We start from the raw sequence: 15,430 nt of genomic DNA on the forward strand, positions 1-15,430 counted from the left end.
AGGGTGGAGGGTAGGGGGGGGGGGGGTAGCGAGAGGTGGAAGGTAAAAGAGGAACAATAAGCCCTATACTATAATCTGTCCGAAAATCCTGTCAGAGAAATCCTGTATCGAATGAAATCGTTCATAAATCGTTATAATCTAAATATTAAGTCGGTTAGGCTTATTTCTAGCATCAAGCACCTAAATAGGATCATTCACTAATTTCTCGATGATAAAAGTAATGATTGTATCTCTCCCCGTGGTTTTCTAATGATTATTAAATAAATGCTCATTTCATTGTAACGTATAATAATTTTATGGCAATTATTAATCCAATTATTGGAAATTTATTACAATGCACCATTTACGCAGCGACCTCATTTTCCTTACTTTTACAAATAATTACATTGTTATTTATGAGAAATGTGTGAAATTTTAAAAAATTTATAAAGTATATCAAAAAAAAAAAAAAAAAAAAAAAAAAAAAAAACATTCTAAAATATATCTTATTACGAATGTTTCTCATTTTACGTTTGAAAAAGTTAAAAATCAATTTTCTCAAAAACCAATATCACGTAATATTTACAAGATACGAATACTGAAAGCACGTTATTACACGTCGTGTAGCCCCTTTGCGATATTTCGCCTTTAGACAGTCTGCTCACCGCAGATAATAGTCCGATTCAATTGTCAATATCTGAAATTGAGAAATATAATATCGCTGTAGGAAAAAGATGAATTTGATCTTTTTGATGAAAAAGTAAAACTATAGATTTCCGATGAAGCTCGACTTTCCCGAAAGCTTCGGAACAATTACGGAGGACAATTTATCGCAAACGGGAAAGCAGCCTTCTCTCGCGTGCCTATCACAAACCAGCCGTTATAATTAAGGCCCGATGCCTCTCGGTGTCGTCTCGTTCGACACGAGTGAGGAGGCAAAACGGGCGTCATTTATGGCCTGATTAATTGCATACCATCTCACCGCCATCGCATCTAGCCGCAATCGGTGGAAACGTTTGAGTCGAAGAACGATGATTTTTCCTTTTCAACGAAAACGAGCATTTTTCCACAAGAATAATTAGTGTTTATTAAAAGAAAGAGAGCGCAAAGTTTGTTTTTTTTTCTTTTTTTTTTTTCAGGTTTCGCACGGACGCTTAAAAGTATCTCTCAAATCAAGAATCTCGCGTAAAATCTCTCTTTTCAAAATCATTTTAATTTTTCTGTAATTTCTCGTCAAATTTTGCCACGACGAGTTAAATTTCTGGCTCTTTATAGGAATTTCTGTGAAATATTTAATTACGAGGGAGACTGGTTAGATAAATGCACCGATAAATGATAAGTTAAAAAAATTATTACTAAATATATTAACTTTTTTTTTTTTTTTACTAAATAGAGATATTTTATTTTTATCAGATATATCTCTTTCATTATCTCCTCGTCTGTTTTGCATTTATTAAGCTTAACGAGCTTATCGATATATAAAACCCGATAATGAATTTATACGAGATAGAGTAAGATCAATAATTTCCCGAATTATATAAACAACCCGCTAATTGCTAATGTATCCTTCCACCTACAAGGAATAAGGAATATCTGCTCTTTTATCACAGAAAATTTGGATAAATTTAAAAATATCCTTTCCTCAAAAGAAATGTCAAAAATCAATAATTCAAGAAATGTCACAAGCTAAATTTTCAAAGAAAATTTGCATTATTTAATAGAATTTTAAACAATTTTTGACAGATAGATAATTCGATAATAACTTTGCTGAAAATATTTTTTTAAAGAATTTCTTTGAATCTAATTCGAATTGACTAAAAAATTATACAAGACATTAACAGGATATCAAATTTACACGTTAGTTATCCCACAAAAAGAAACGCTGTTTCATTACAACAGAGCAGTCTCAAGCATCTATTAAAAACCGACGATCGGATCGATTCTATTCGACCTCGCGTTAAACAGCCGACGACGTTAAGCAACAGCAGCATCTCTCACGAGGCAGGAGATGCTGTCCGAGATATTAATTAGCACGGAGATATCCGCGGTATCGTGTGCTCGCGTGTACAAGCGCGCGAGATACATATCTAGCTTGAATTGCCGCGTCTCTGTCTGGTTACACCTGAAAAGCTATGCCTAAACTTACTCTGCCGACGACGCGGCAAGGTCTCAGCAACACGATATATTGATTACGTCGTACAGAGAGAGAGAGAGAGAGAGAGAGAGAGAGAGAGAGAGAGAGAGAGAGAGAGAGAGAGAGAGAATGTTGGAGTAAACCAGAGTAACGTGGAGCACGCCAAGCATGCCGGAGTAGAACAGCCAAATTCATCGAGGTGCACCGGAATATACGTCGAAATATGCGAATATATCACTCTCTTCCATTCCCCTCCCTCCTCTCATTGTTTCTCATATGTATAATCGTAGAGTTCGACGCAGCGGCGGTCGAATATCTTTCGGCAAATTCGAGAAAATTAAATCTATATTAATAATCCCCGGCGTTTCTTGCGTTTCCGCGGTCCGACGCGAGACCAGGTTTCGGCCAATACGGCACGAACATGGACGGATCTGTTTGCAGTGGGCAGGCTTGTGTGTTCCCTGGTTAGGCTCGATAATCAGGATGCGGGTAATCAGCTGTCTGCGCAAAGTGCGCGCGAATTGATCTTCCTTCTTCCCTCGGCCGATGGACCCGACTGCCCAGCATCAGCATCATCCTTTACTCCACATCCGACGGAACAATAACCTTTTCAATTCATTGTCAAATATTATATAATTGTAGTAAATTTATTTTTCCATCACGCACATCCAACACCTAGTCAGTCGTCTCTCGTCATTATCTTCTCTTTCGATGTGTACCAAATCGTCATTTCTTATCATTTATTATTTTCCATAGCGTCGCATCTCCCGCAAAATCCAAAAGGATATTGCGCGCCCCTTTTGCATATGGAATAATAGAAAATTACCCGGAGGGGGGAGGGGGGTGCAAAACGATCCGGTAGACTACGACAGCGTAATTCTCATGTGAAAATGGGTATCGGCCGGCATGCCTCCTTCCGAGGCGTATAATTACATTACAGCGTCTATCTGATCGCCCTGCGGCGGCGTGTGTATCCCATCTGGAGAGAAGCAGGATTTATGCGCGACAAACCAACTCCCCGGGTTTGCACAGTCGGGCCGCGGCGGGGGGGGGGGAGGGGGAGGGGAAATTTGCGGAAGAAGGTAGAGCGCGTAGTGGAGATCCTGCGGGGGTGCATTGGGTATAATAAATTTTCACTATCGCGAGTTTGCCAACTAATCGGCCGCCTTTACCATTTAATTAAGGCTCACCCGCCCGGCTCATCTATTGTCCGTGTCGCGTCAGCTCGGCCTGGCGCGCGTGCTTAATTGCCGGACACCCGTTGAAAATCAAGAGAAATCTCTTTCGCCCGAATTTACACCCGACCGCGAGCGACTCGTACCGCCGATTAAATAAAGGCACGAGTAATTACAATTGTATAACTCCCTGGTATATAATAGTAGATTATTAATGGCTATTTCATTGTTTTGCATTCTGGATTTTTCCCAGATAATTCGCCTGCATTATCTGACAACAAACGTATAACGTTTACTGTCACACAAAAATTAAAACAGCTGCGTCCGCGATATAAAGTTTGATCTCTTTAATCACGAAGCTTTCCAAGAATATGGAATCATAAATATACATACTTTCGCAATCCGATATTATCATTTTGCAAGAACAAATATAGAGAATTTGACTTGCCAATTAAAATAACTCTGATTTTCGAGAATTAATCCAAAAATTACTAAATTTCGAATAATCTAATAACTTTGCGATTTTTAATTATCTAAAATCCAAAAATAAAAATCTAGAAAACTCTTAAATTTTTAATAAATCTAAAATTTGCTAAAAAAATTCGAGGATTAAATTCAACGTCAAATACCGGAATAGATATACAAATGCAATAATTCATTAAAAAAGTAATGCCAAACGGTTTTTATACAAGGCTGAGAAAAAGATAATCTTAAATTATATATTTGTTTCTTGAAAAAATATAGACACTTGACATGTTGAGAAAATATGTAGAAAAAAAGATGAAGTAAAATATGCAATTAAATTCAAACTCTAAACTTTTCCTTAAAATTTCGTCATCCTATAAAATAATAATCAAATTGCGATACCCCTCGTACGATATTGAAAGAAAAATTTCTCCGTCGGTGGAAAAATATATTTATAGTTGACAGATATTGACAAGACGCGTGTCAAAATCTCATACGTAGGATATCGATAGTCGATAGCTAAACGATGTATCGCACATGCGCGTGGAATGACAGAATTTTGACATTTAAAAATGGCGAACGCTAGGCTCGCGAAAAAGTTAAGGTTAGAATAGGGAAAACAAACATTATTTTCATTTACTCAATGTTCATATTTAACGTGAAAATGGGACAGTTGTTCAAATCTACGAAATTGCAAACTTGTGCAAAACTATGCTACGCATTATGGTTAAGAGGCATGAAAAGTGCCACGAAACAAAGTTACACGAAAACTGTGCTGTTGCCGCAAACTAATTTTCCGGCACGACTTAGTGGCAAGAAAAGAGTGGAGATGGATAGCTATTTAATAGAAGTGAGTTTGTTGTCTCTGCATGCAGTTCTGCAATTTTTTTCAATTTAATCTTTGAATTAAAATATTTTTACTTCTTTGTAAAAAAAGACAGAAAAAATCTAGTATAGTTTAGTTGTAATCTTGTAAATAATATATAATGTTATTTACATAACTTAATTTTAATTCAATAATCTACAAATACAATATAAATTTTATATAATTATTAATATTCTATTATATAAATTGATCATATATTTGTTGTAACAATTTTGTATTTTATCAATGTAGAAATGTGGTTTCTTGGAATTATATAATTGGCAGAGGAAAAATCTTAAAGGGCCAGATTTTATTTTGCACGATGGTCCACCATATGCTAATGGAGAGCCACACATGGGTCACGCCATTAATAAGGTTGATAAAAAGCTGTATAAAATGCGATAATTTTTCTTTTTTTACTTTATTACTGACAAGACTGATATTTGGAATAAGTTAGTTTTTATCGTTTGCTTAGGTCCTTAAGGATATTACACTACGAAATAAAATTATAACAGGTAGAAGAGTGCATTACGTCCCAGGTTGGGATTGCCATGGTTTACCAATTGAACTAAAAGTACTTGGCGATATAAAGGATGTTAATCCGCTAGAAATTCGTCGAAAAGGTATGTCGGAAAATACAAATACAAATTGTCAACACATATTATACTTTCCTAAAATTTCTATGTTTTAGCTAGGAAATATGCGAGTGACGCTATAGCGAAGCAAAGACAAGTTTTTATATCGTGGGGTATTGTGGCTGACTGGAACGAATCGGGATGTTATTTCACAAATCATATTTCGTATGTAAAGAATCAACTTCAACAGTTTATAAATTTGTACGACAAAGGGCTCGTGTTCAGGGCTTTTAAACCAGTGCACTGGTCACCATCTTCTAGGTACTTTATAGATTCTGAAATAATTCATAAATCAATTTTGTAGAAAAATTTTTCTAGTCTCCTTAAATATTTATAAATATTTCTTTTCTCAATATAATTATAGAACAGCATTAGCAGAGTCAGAACTGGAATACAACGAGTCTCACAAAAGCAAAAGTGTTATTATCCGTATGCAACTTGACGCACTTGCGTTATCTTCGAAATTAAACAACTTGGAGAGCAAACCTCTTTATGCCTTAATCTGGACTACAACACCATGGTCATTGATAGCTAATCAAGCTATAGCTTTCTCCAATAACATTGTATACTGTATTGTGGAGGACAATTTAAAAAATCTATATATCCTTGCGCAAGAATGCTTAACAAGTATCGAGCAGAAGCTTGGACCGTTAAAATTGATTACAACCATCCAAGGTAACGCGTATTATTTAATTATTTATAGTTTTATGTTTATAAACGTATTATAACAAAAAAAAATTTCTTTACAGGACAAGAATTGAGTGAAATCAAATATTTTCATCCCATTACTAAAGAACGTTTACCATTTTTACCTGGACAACACGTTACAACCGATATCGGTACTGGATTAGTTCATACAGCTCCCGCCCATGGTCCAGAGGACTTTCTTCTTGCAATTGAAAATAACATACCAGTAGTAAGTCAGTCTCTTTTGCCAATCGCAACATGTGTGATTGAGTTTCGCATTTAGCTTGGTGAAATTTTATTCGAATAACATTTAATTTAAAATTCAATTTAATGTTACAGTTATCCTTGATAGATGACGATGGATGTTTCATCAAAGAAACGGGTGATGAATTCGCTGGTTTAGATGTCTTAACCGATGGCGCTAATAAAATTTTACATCACATTGGCGAAGATGTGTTGCATACCGATACGATTACACACAGCTATCCATATGATTGGCGAACTAAGAAACCTGTAATCATCCGTGCGAGTCACCAATGGTTCATAGACATAAAATCTATTAAGGAAATTGCAATTGTAAGTCAATCGGATCTTTCTGAAAACAGGGATACATTATTACATATTCATCATTTATGTGCTCATATTCCTTTTCTTTTTACGCAAGGACAGCATCGCGAATATAAAAATATATCCGGAACAAAATCATACATCGTACTTGAATGCATTATTTGTCCAAATTAAACAACGACCATACTGGTGCATTTCTCGACAACGGTCCTGGGGAACTCCGATACCGATATTGTATAATAAACGAACTGGTGATATATATACAAGCAGGTAACTAATTATCTATACGATCGATAAATTATACTAGAATAGACTTATACATATTGTTCCATGTTTTGTGCAGAAAATGGGTCGAGAGATTGTGCAAACTGATGGAACGTTACGGTACCGATTATTGGTGGGAGCTATCGATTGAAAAATTAATCGGTCGTGACCTACGGCAAGAATTGAATAATATAGATGAGCTGGAGAGAGGAACGGTATGTAGAGTCAAATTTTTGACTTATTTTCACTAATAGTGTCGAATGTCAGTAATGTATGACTGCAAAATACATGATTATATTTCTTATTAAGGATATCATGGATATTTGGTTGGACAGCGGTCTCTCGTGGTCGGCCGTTTTGCCGGAATATAAAGCGGATTTGTATTTAGAAGGAATGGATCAATTTCGCGGTTGGTTTCAGTCATCATTACTAACATCTATCGCTCTTCAAGAACGTTCTCCTTACAGGTAGTTTACATAATATAAAAAATTAAGTATCCATTTAAAAATCTCACAATGATATTTATATATATATATATATATATATATATATATATATATATTTACCTATATTATTTCAAAGCGCGCTGTTTGTGCACGGATTCGCTGTGGATGATAAAGCCTTGAAAATGTCGAAATCAGTTGGAAACGTCATAAATCCTGAAGTAATTACTAAAGGTGGAGAAAAAATGAATAAAGATCCAGCGTATGGCGTTGATACTTTAAGGTCAACTATTCTTCATAAAACTATTTGTTTATAGTCCAAATCTGTGTGTGTGGACATAAATAAGATATTTAAAATAAATTAACAGATGGTGGGTAGCTAGTCACGGATGTCAACATAGTCAAGTTCCAGTCACGACAACGTTGTTGCGTGAAAGTCACGAATCTACGCAAAAATTACGTTTGGTCTTACGTTTCCTGTTGGGCGTTTTACATTCCTACAACGACGGAATTACAACCGAACCGGAATATCTTTATCTTGACAAGTATATGTTGCATGCTCTACATCAATATGACAAAAAGGTAATTGTACGCTTGAAAGTTACTCAAAGATTTTTTTTTAAATCATATAATCTACATATCATCTGATATATCTGATTATTTCACAGATTCAAAACTTGTACGACAATTATTTATATCATCATGTGTGTAAATTGATAACGAATTTCTTGACGAATACAGTGTCGCCCGTCTACTGTCACTTAACCAAGGATAGACTTTATTGTGACGAAATGGGATCCCCGACGCGTCTGGCTGCGATGGAAGTAACGTCTGAGATTTTGACTGTACTCGCAAGATCTATCGCGCCAATTGTTCCGCATTTAGCGGAAGAAGTATGGCTTTATCATCCTGAAAATTTGGGTAAGTAATTTAACGAGAAAATACGTGTTTTTCCACATATTTTTATCATGTACGTATCATTTACACAGCATCGGTGCCATTGTATCATACTGAATATAAAGTACCGGAAACTTGGCATCAACCGGAAATCGCTAAACACGTAGAGAGAGCATTAAACTTGAGAAGCAAAGTCAATACATTGGCTGATCGTAACACGTGGGAATTGTCAGGTACCATAACAGCTACAACGACCGACTATGAATCCTTTTCGGTAAGATTTACTCTATTTTTTTTTTTTGTAAATTTCTCATGCGATAATTTTTTATTCTGAATAGTGATAATAAACATAATTATTCTCTCTCTCTCTCTCTCTCTTCCTCTATTCACAGATACTTCAGAAAGATCGAGAATCGTCCACGTCGGAATTTTGCGACATTTTACAACTCTCGTTAATTACGTTGTTAGAATCGCCGATGGCAAACGAAACGCAGATTGAATTACATAATACAGAGAAAATACTTTGCCAAAGGTGTAGAAGGCATCCCGAGTCGGATAAAAACGGCCTTTGCGGCCGTTGCATTAAGGTACTTGATATGGCGAATGTATCGTCGATATCTGTATAAGTGCAACACAGAATTGTTTCTTATCAATCTATCAATTTTTTTTTGTTAAATAAATAAATATATAAAAAAAGGGGCATTTTCGAAAATTAAATTATTTTTAATAGATTTAAAAAATAAGACATGATGACATATTACCTACATCCTTTTACAGTCGATACACTCGATTGTAAAAGAAGATACGAGTAAAAACGGAATTTTATGTACTATTGTTGTTTTGTCGTTAAATCATACATATGATTTATATTTAAAGCGTTGAGAAAATGCGTCAGGTGCGGCTGATATCCACTGGTGGAAAATTTATGCGCGACATATGCCATATATGCCCGCCATTCGCAGAACGATCGATACATCTGCTCCAAACTTTTGAAATTCGGATGGATATATCGGCCTGTATTATCACTATCGAGCCTCCAAGTTTGCGATCTTAGGCGATTGTGAAATTTTAGTATAATCTTAAAGATATGCATTAAACACACGCGCATCTTTTCTCCGCGCGTGTGGAGCATACATCTGAAATTAATATGTATTTAGTTTCACTTTTATTTCACTATCAATCACTGAGAATAATTACCTTGAAAGTATTTTTTTAATGTAATTCATATGTGAGAGATAGATTTGATCTATCGTTCGAGCGTTCTGTAAATCCTTTTCAAACTCGCTCCAACTTGCGTGCAACACGCTGCACGTTAAATAATTGTGAAGAGCATTTGTGAATTGGGTCATGGAGTGTCTGTACAACTGCAACTGTGCACCCGCCAACAAACGACATCGATGAGAAAATTATTTCTTAATATTTCCTTTACATTTAGTAACAATTAATTATAATGATTTACCTTGTGATATTGCTCCGAGTTGACTGCGTCACGTTCTACCTTCATTATATTAAAGTCCTCCTGCAATACCCACGACATTCTACCAGTCGTTATTAGGAATTTAAACACTTTGCTATATTGCAACATCATCGTGTCGTCCAAGATAATATTCAATGGCCATGCTACTTTATAGTTTAGGCAAAGACATTCCAAAACATTTGGATCTGAGATCTGCGATAAAAACATTATTAGACAAATATTATCATATAATGGCAATTAAAAACTATCTCTCAAAAAGTTATACGTACATATAATTGGCACGGTTTGTCGACAGCGGACAGGCTTAAAAGTTCGGAATTGGCATAATTATTACTGAACGAGTTCATTAGTGCCTTTTCCAAGAGATTCGTGAGAGTGGCAGAATTAAATAGCTCGATCGGCTCGGATATTGTGTAAAGACGGGAATAAAGCGAATCCGTTAGACTCTTTGCGAATTCGCCGTTCAACAGAAAAAAGTAACTGCGTAGACTGTGCAAATGCGAAAGCATTTTGCAGTCGTTTACCAAATATTTGATAATTGCGTTGTTAACCAATCGAGTTTGTATTTGCAGAGGAATGATGATGGATTTTTCTAAATATACATGGAGCGAGGTATGATCGATCATCTCAACATCGGCTATGGTCAAAGATGACGATGAAACGGACGATGATTTAACGTCGGAACCAATAAAGCCAAACAAATTCGGCAATTTAAAATTACCACTCATCGGAGATTCAAAGTATGTCTCCTCTATCATGATTGATTTTGGCATGTCGGATAAAGATGATTCCTGACCGGCGTTTAGAGCAAATATATCATCGCTATTTGGTATCTGCGACAGAGGAGTGTGGGTCGATAACGTGGTGAAATTATCAGTCGTACATGACATTGGCGTATCTGTATTATTTTGCCGTTGAATATTATTCAATATCGGATCTTGTTCTTTGACATTCGCATCATTAATCTTATTTGAACACTCTTCGTTATTCATAGGTCCGTTCGCAATCCTCATTACCTCTTCCGGTAATTTGATATTGAATGTTGGAGAAGCATTATTATTCACAATTTCCGTATTATCTAAACTTTGATTGTTAGCGGCCTCGTTATTGTCGTTTGTACAATTAACGTTACCTTGTTTATCTGTGAGTATCGTACTGAGCTCATTATTATTCGGAGTCATACCGTATTCTTCTAACAAGACTTTAAGTTTGTTGGTTTGTGCCACAGTCATATTATCAATCTTTTCGATAACTAAGGATTTAGGCCTATTGATAGCACCAACTAATTTCTTGGTAATTTCGTCGCTTTCCAAGATATTATCTAAACGAGTATCGACTGTGGCCATTTGTTTATCGTTGTTTATAATTGTACGAATATTTTTCATCGCCTCGTCGCGTAGAAAATCTTGTAGATTGCTCCTCTCGTTATTCTTCTTGTAAATATAGTTTAACGGTAAAGATTCTTGTGGTAAACGTACATTCTGTGTGTCCACTGTCGTGAGAGAATCCTTACTTGTAATTTTCTCGTCCGATAAAATTTCCTTATCGGTATTGCTAGATGAGATGTCGGAGCTCACACTTTTGGCGATTGATAAATCTTCTGTAGTATCGTTCCGATTAGAAACATCTATTGTCCCTACGTTCAATACTTCATTTTCTGAAAAGTTGCTATTTTCATCTTGACTAGATACAACTTCCATTTCGGATGTAGACACGTCCGTGCTGGGTGAAATGGGAATATTTTTATTTTGTTCGTCAATATTGATTATATTTTCATCCAAACTTGGTGTGACGACACTTTCCAACATTTCGTTGTCGGACTTTTTTATAGACTTTAAATGTTTTACGCGTTTTTCGAAATGACTCATTCTCATCCTACGCCAATTCGATCGTACGCGATTGCTCTCTACGTCAGTGGTTAATTTATCATAGTAATTTATAAGATGCTCTCTGTAACACGATTAAAGTAACAATTATTTTTAATTCAAATTTATAGATATCATTTTCATGCAAACTTTGTTGACGCTTACCGCTCGGCCTGTTGCTGCTCTTGTATTTCTTCCTGCTCTCGATCGAGTTTTTCAAGCAACAATTTGTCAGCCAACATTTCAATTTCCTTCTGCTTTTCTTTAAACAACGCACTCTCTTCTGCTTGGTGTTTCAATTCTTGCAACAATTCTCGTTTACGTTGCGCTTCCTTCACGAGAAATTCTTGGCGTTGTTCTAAAGAGAATATTGCAAAAAATTGTTAAATATATGCAACTTGAATTTAAAATGTATATGATAAAAACTAAAAATTGAATAAAAATATTACTATTCAGCCGCGATAACGTTTCCTGTTGCGCGCGTATCACCAATTCAGCCGTTTCCCTCTCGGCTTTCTTTTCATCTCGAATCGCGGATAATAGAGATACAATTGGTCCCAATGCCGCTTCACTTTCACGTTTATATTCTTGACATTTTACCATTTGTTCTCGCAGCATGGACACGCTCAAGCAGACCCTTACTTCCGGTGGAGAATTGAAAGATACACTGCATACAGGATTCTAAAGTAAAATAGATACGGATGTAGACAAGTTTTTTTATATATGTTTACGATTGAAAAAAATAATAAGCTTTGATATAATGAAAAAGCTGATAACTGACCTTTGGGTTACAAATTTTTAAAAGTCGCAACGTCTTCCCGCATTGCAATATCGAGTCTGATAGTTCGGATAAGAAACCAGGTACTGATTCGGTGTCGATTGCGAAACTGTCCGTCCAAAATTTACGCCCTCTTTTTCGCAGATTATGAGATTGAGGCTGAATCATAAATTCTCCGTAAACATCGTCGCATGTCCCTTCAAATAACCAATTTTGCAGCAATCTATAAAAAGTTTGACGCAACGTTATTTTTGACTTTTTGGGAAGAATAAAAAAAAATCAATACATTATCTTATATTACCGAAAGTAGACTTCGCAGCACGACTTTAATATAGAGTAAAACACCAATGCAACCTTTGGATTAGTGATTTTGGTCACTTCTTTATAAATGTGCGTTAAAATTCCGCTGCCCAAGGTGCATTGACTGTGATTGCAACAATCGCACAGTCTTGCAACTTCAACAATTAAATGCGCCAGTGGACGAATCTTTTTCAACAGGCTTAACAATCCGTCAAATTCGTATCGGTTAAGAATTCCTTGCAACGCCGACCGATAATATAAGAGCAACTCTTTGACATTAGCACACATTGCCTGTGTCAATTATACATTTAGTGTGTAATTAAAACAAGTTATAATATAAGAGAGAAAAAAATATATGTACTTTGAATATAAGACCGTCTTGTCGTAACTTGCCCGTTTGTGGATCAGGCGTGACAAGAAGCAATAGGGATTTGAAACTGTTACCCCAACAAATCACTTCTTGGCACGTCATCTTCAATGTATCCGAACTTATACCATGCACGCTAATATTTTCCTCCAATGTAAATCCTATCTGAAATATGAATATAATATTATTATAAAATATGAAAAATATTACACACTAGACAAATAATTGCATTAACAAAATTAATTGCATCCGTACCACAGTATTATATTTAAAAGAATCTGAATCTATGCCAAATAATAACAATTTAACATCCGATAAGAATTTTTTGGAAGAAATTTCTTGCATCAAGGATATGGAATGCATCACCTATAACATAAAAACACAAAAACAAATTTTTATAAAATTCATTTATAAAAGTATTGCTATATTTACCTTCTTTGGTAGCAGTGATAAAATACTTGTTTGTCTTATCCTCGCTAAATGTAGCATTGTCTCTGGCAAATCAGTGACAAATAGTAATTGTTTGGAAGACTCTAAAGCTCCAAAAGATTCCCAGGTTCGTAATTTTGAGATATGATCATTGGAAACGTGTACATCTTTCCATATTTGATTAATATTTTTAACATGTTTAGATCCATCCATAAAATTACAATTGGAATTATCCGACACACGCGTAACACGCAAAGCATTTTCATTTTGATAATCTACAGGTTTTGTCCATTCATAAGGTAAAGTTACATTTGATATAAATCTTTGTGTAGACGAATATAGCATATTTGTTTGTTCAACCTGATAAAAAAAGCAGTAATTCATGTATAAAGAAATTTGTGTATCAAAAAATATATATAAAAGGTAATATTACACACACACACACATACAGTCTTACCATAATGCTTGTTGAAAAGGGAGTAAATGTGTCAAGTTGTCTCGCTGTACTCTCAGTGCAGCTCGATATGCAAGGATTCATTTCAATAGCATTATTATATCTAAAATTATTACATCCATATAGAAAAGTCCTAACAAATATGTATAAGAAATATGTCATACCTAATTGTTTCGAATCCTAATACCGTTTTTGATATATGCTGATTTTCAAAGGACACTCTACTAACAAAATTAGCCAATGTATGTCTGTCTTCCCTAGTAGAAGTCTTACGAATCCCCAACATAGCCTCAAACTTCTCCGGCAAAATAAAAGATTCTATGGGATATGTTTGAAACATTGGTACGCCATTTGTGAATGTAACATCTTCAGGTAAGCAGGGATTGGTTTTACCATAGTGAAATACATCCTACATAAAGAATACAAAGTTACATTTGTGTTAGGTTTAATAAATGTTGAAGATTCCAGTAAATTGATAATTAATTGAATAATTGACGATAAAACAAGTACCAGGATAGTGCCTGTGACAGTTTGAAAATTTTTCAGCTCTATCAACAATTTTAAAATTGGCTGAATCCCAGTTTCTACATTAACCGTGTTACTGTACAATTCATTTACTAAGTTTTCCAACTTTTCCGCTTCCGACATGCGTCTGAAAGACAGTTTGAGCACAAAGGCATATTTCAATATCTCCACCAAGGGATCAGTTTCAGAATTTGTTACATTCTCTGCAATGATAAAGCGCTATCAATTGTAAGAACATCTATGTTTTTATCACATCGCATAATATAAAGTATATCACGAGAAATATACAAGTAATAATAATAATAATAAATAAAATATGTACCTCGGCTCTCTTCGTATACTTTCTTACTCTTGTTTAATAATATTTCATAAACCCTTGAACGCAGCCTCTTCACCGTCTTAAAATCATTCTTCGGTGGTGTATAGGAGTTTCCATTCTCGAAACGATTCTTTCGCAACGTATGCTCGACCAATTGTGTTACGAGACCATAAATATTAGCGTCCTTCCGTTCTAGATCCATGATCGAAATACTCCTTCAAGCGATTATTAATTAATTGTTGCGAAGAATCGCGGGAAACGATGATTGTTTTCATAGTGCCATATGTAGTCGGCCATAACTCGAGCAAGCCCCCTATTCTTAATGTTGTTTGAGAATACGGAATAGTTGTGAATAGAGAGAGGTTCAATTTAGAGGAGCTCGACTAAATTTATAATTGAGAGATTAGAAAAACATACATACATATACATACATTGAATTTGTTTTTCTCGTTCCCGCACTGGACACTGAACTCGACAACTAGTGTTATAGCCAGTTCAGGCTAGTGTCTAGTGTGCAGAAATAAATTTAAAAAAAAAGAAAAAAAAAAAAAAAAACAAATCCATTGATTTAACTTCAATCATTGAAGTTCAATGTGAGCTCAATTTTCCAATGTGAACTTTGATATTTCGATGAATAGCCTTTTATTGTCGCGAGATACGCCACAGCGTATCTAAATAAGAATATATTATAATTGTCATTTTAATCATTAAAGAGCGCAACGTATATATATATATATATATATATATATATATATATATATATATATATATATATGTGTGTGTGTGTATGAAAAATTATAGGAGG

At 35.1% G+C, this 15,430-nt stretch overlaps 2 protein-coding genes across 3 annotated transcripts; one reads left to right on the forward strand and one right to left on the reverse strand.

Annotated features, from left to right (window-relative positions):
• Positions 1-4,304: 4,304 nt before the first annotated feature.
• Positions 4,305-8,737, forward strand: Ilers-m (Isoleucyl-tRNA synthetase, mitochondrial). Its single transcript, XM_072904097.1, has 15 exons — positions 4,305-4,603; positions 4,871-4,993; positions 5,094-5,241; positions 5,310-5,514; positions 5,618-5,928; positions 6,003-6,169; positions 6,280-6,516; positions 6,605-6,777; positions 6,851-6,986; positions 7,081-7,238; positions 7,354-7,497; positions 7,583-7,796; positions 7,883-8,135; positions 8,204-8,385; positions 8,504-8,737. Exons 1-15 carry the CDS (start codon positions 4,397-4,399, stop codon positions 8,735-8,737), a joined length of 2,892 nt encoding a protein of 963 aa, XP_072760198.1. The 5' UTR covers positions 4,305-4,396.
• On the reverse strand, positions 8,161-15,226 carry Grip163 (uncharacterized). 2 transcript variants are annotated; one of them, XR_012047850.1, is made up of 16 exons: positions 14,629-15,226; positions 14,292-14,509; positions 13,946-14,190; positions 13,785-13,884; positions 13,331-13,687; positions 13,154-13,264; positions 12,893-13,063; positions 12,533-12,822; positions 12,235-12,454; positions 11,903-12,134; positions 11,619-11,811; positions 9,858-11,538; positions 9,571-9,780; positions 9,309-9,481; positions 8,873-9,247; positions 8,161-8,729 (listed from the first exon to the last, which is right to left on the reverse strand). XR_012047850.1 is itself a non-coding variant. In XM_072904095.1 (15 exons), the coding sequence occupies exons 1-15, from the start codon at positions 14,825-14,827 to the stop codon at positions 8,941-8,943; spliced, it is 4,707 nt and encodes a 1,568-aa protein (XP_072760196.1). In that variant the 5' UTR covers positions 14,828-15,226; the 3' UTR covers positions 8,161-8,940. The 2 variants fall into 2 exon arrangements, 1 of the variants encoding a protein (XP_072760196.1); XM_072904095.1 differs by having other exon boundaries at positions 8,161-9,247.
• Positions 15,227-15,430: the final 204 nt, after the last annotated feature.

Source organism: Anoplolepis gracilipes, chromosome 13 (genome assembly GCF_047496725.1).
Source record: "Anoplolepis gracilipes chromosome 13, ASM4749672v1, whole genome shotgun sequence".
In the NCBI taxonomy this organism is placed as follows: domain Eukaryota; kingdom Metazoa; phylum Arthropoda; class Insecta; order Hymenoptera; family Formicidae; genus Anoplolepis; species Anoplolepis gracilipes.

Bases quoted from the DNA above. Each gene is read 5' to 3' on its own strand.
- Grip163 (XM_072904095.1), bottom strand. From the start codon at position 14,827: ATGGATCTAGAACGGAAGGACGCTAATATTTATGGTCTCGTAACACAA. The intron at 13,885-13,945 runs GTATGACATATT...TAATAATTTTAG, and splicing joins TTAGGATTCGAAACAATTAG to ATATAATAATGCTATTGAAA. The intron at 9,781-9,857 runs GTACGTATAACT...TTTTTATCGCAG, and splicing joins ACAAACCGTGCCAATTATAT to ATCTCAGATCCAAATGTTTT.
- Ilers-m (XM_072904097.1), top strand. From the start codon at position 4,397: ATGTTCATATTTAACGTGAAAATGGGACAGTTGTTCAAATCTACGAAA. The intron at 4,604-4,870 runs GTGAGTTTGTTG...TTATCAATGTAG, and splicing joins TGGATAGCTATTTAATAGAA to AAATGTGGTTTCTTGGAATT. The intron at 8,386-8,503 runs GTAAGATTTACT...CTCTATTCACAG, and splicing joins CCGACTATGAATCCTTTTCG to ATACTTCAGAAAGATCGAGA.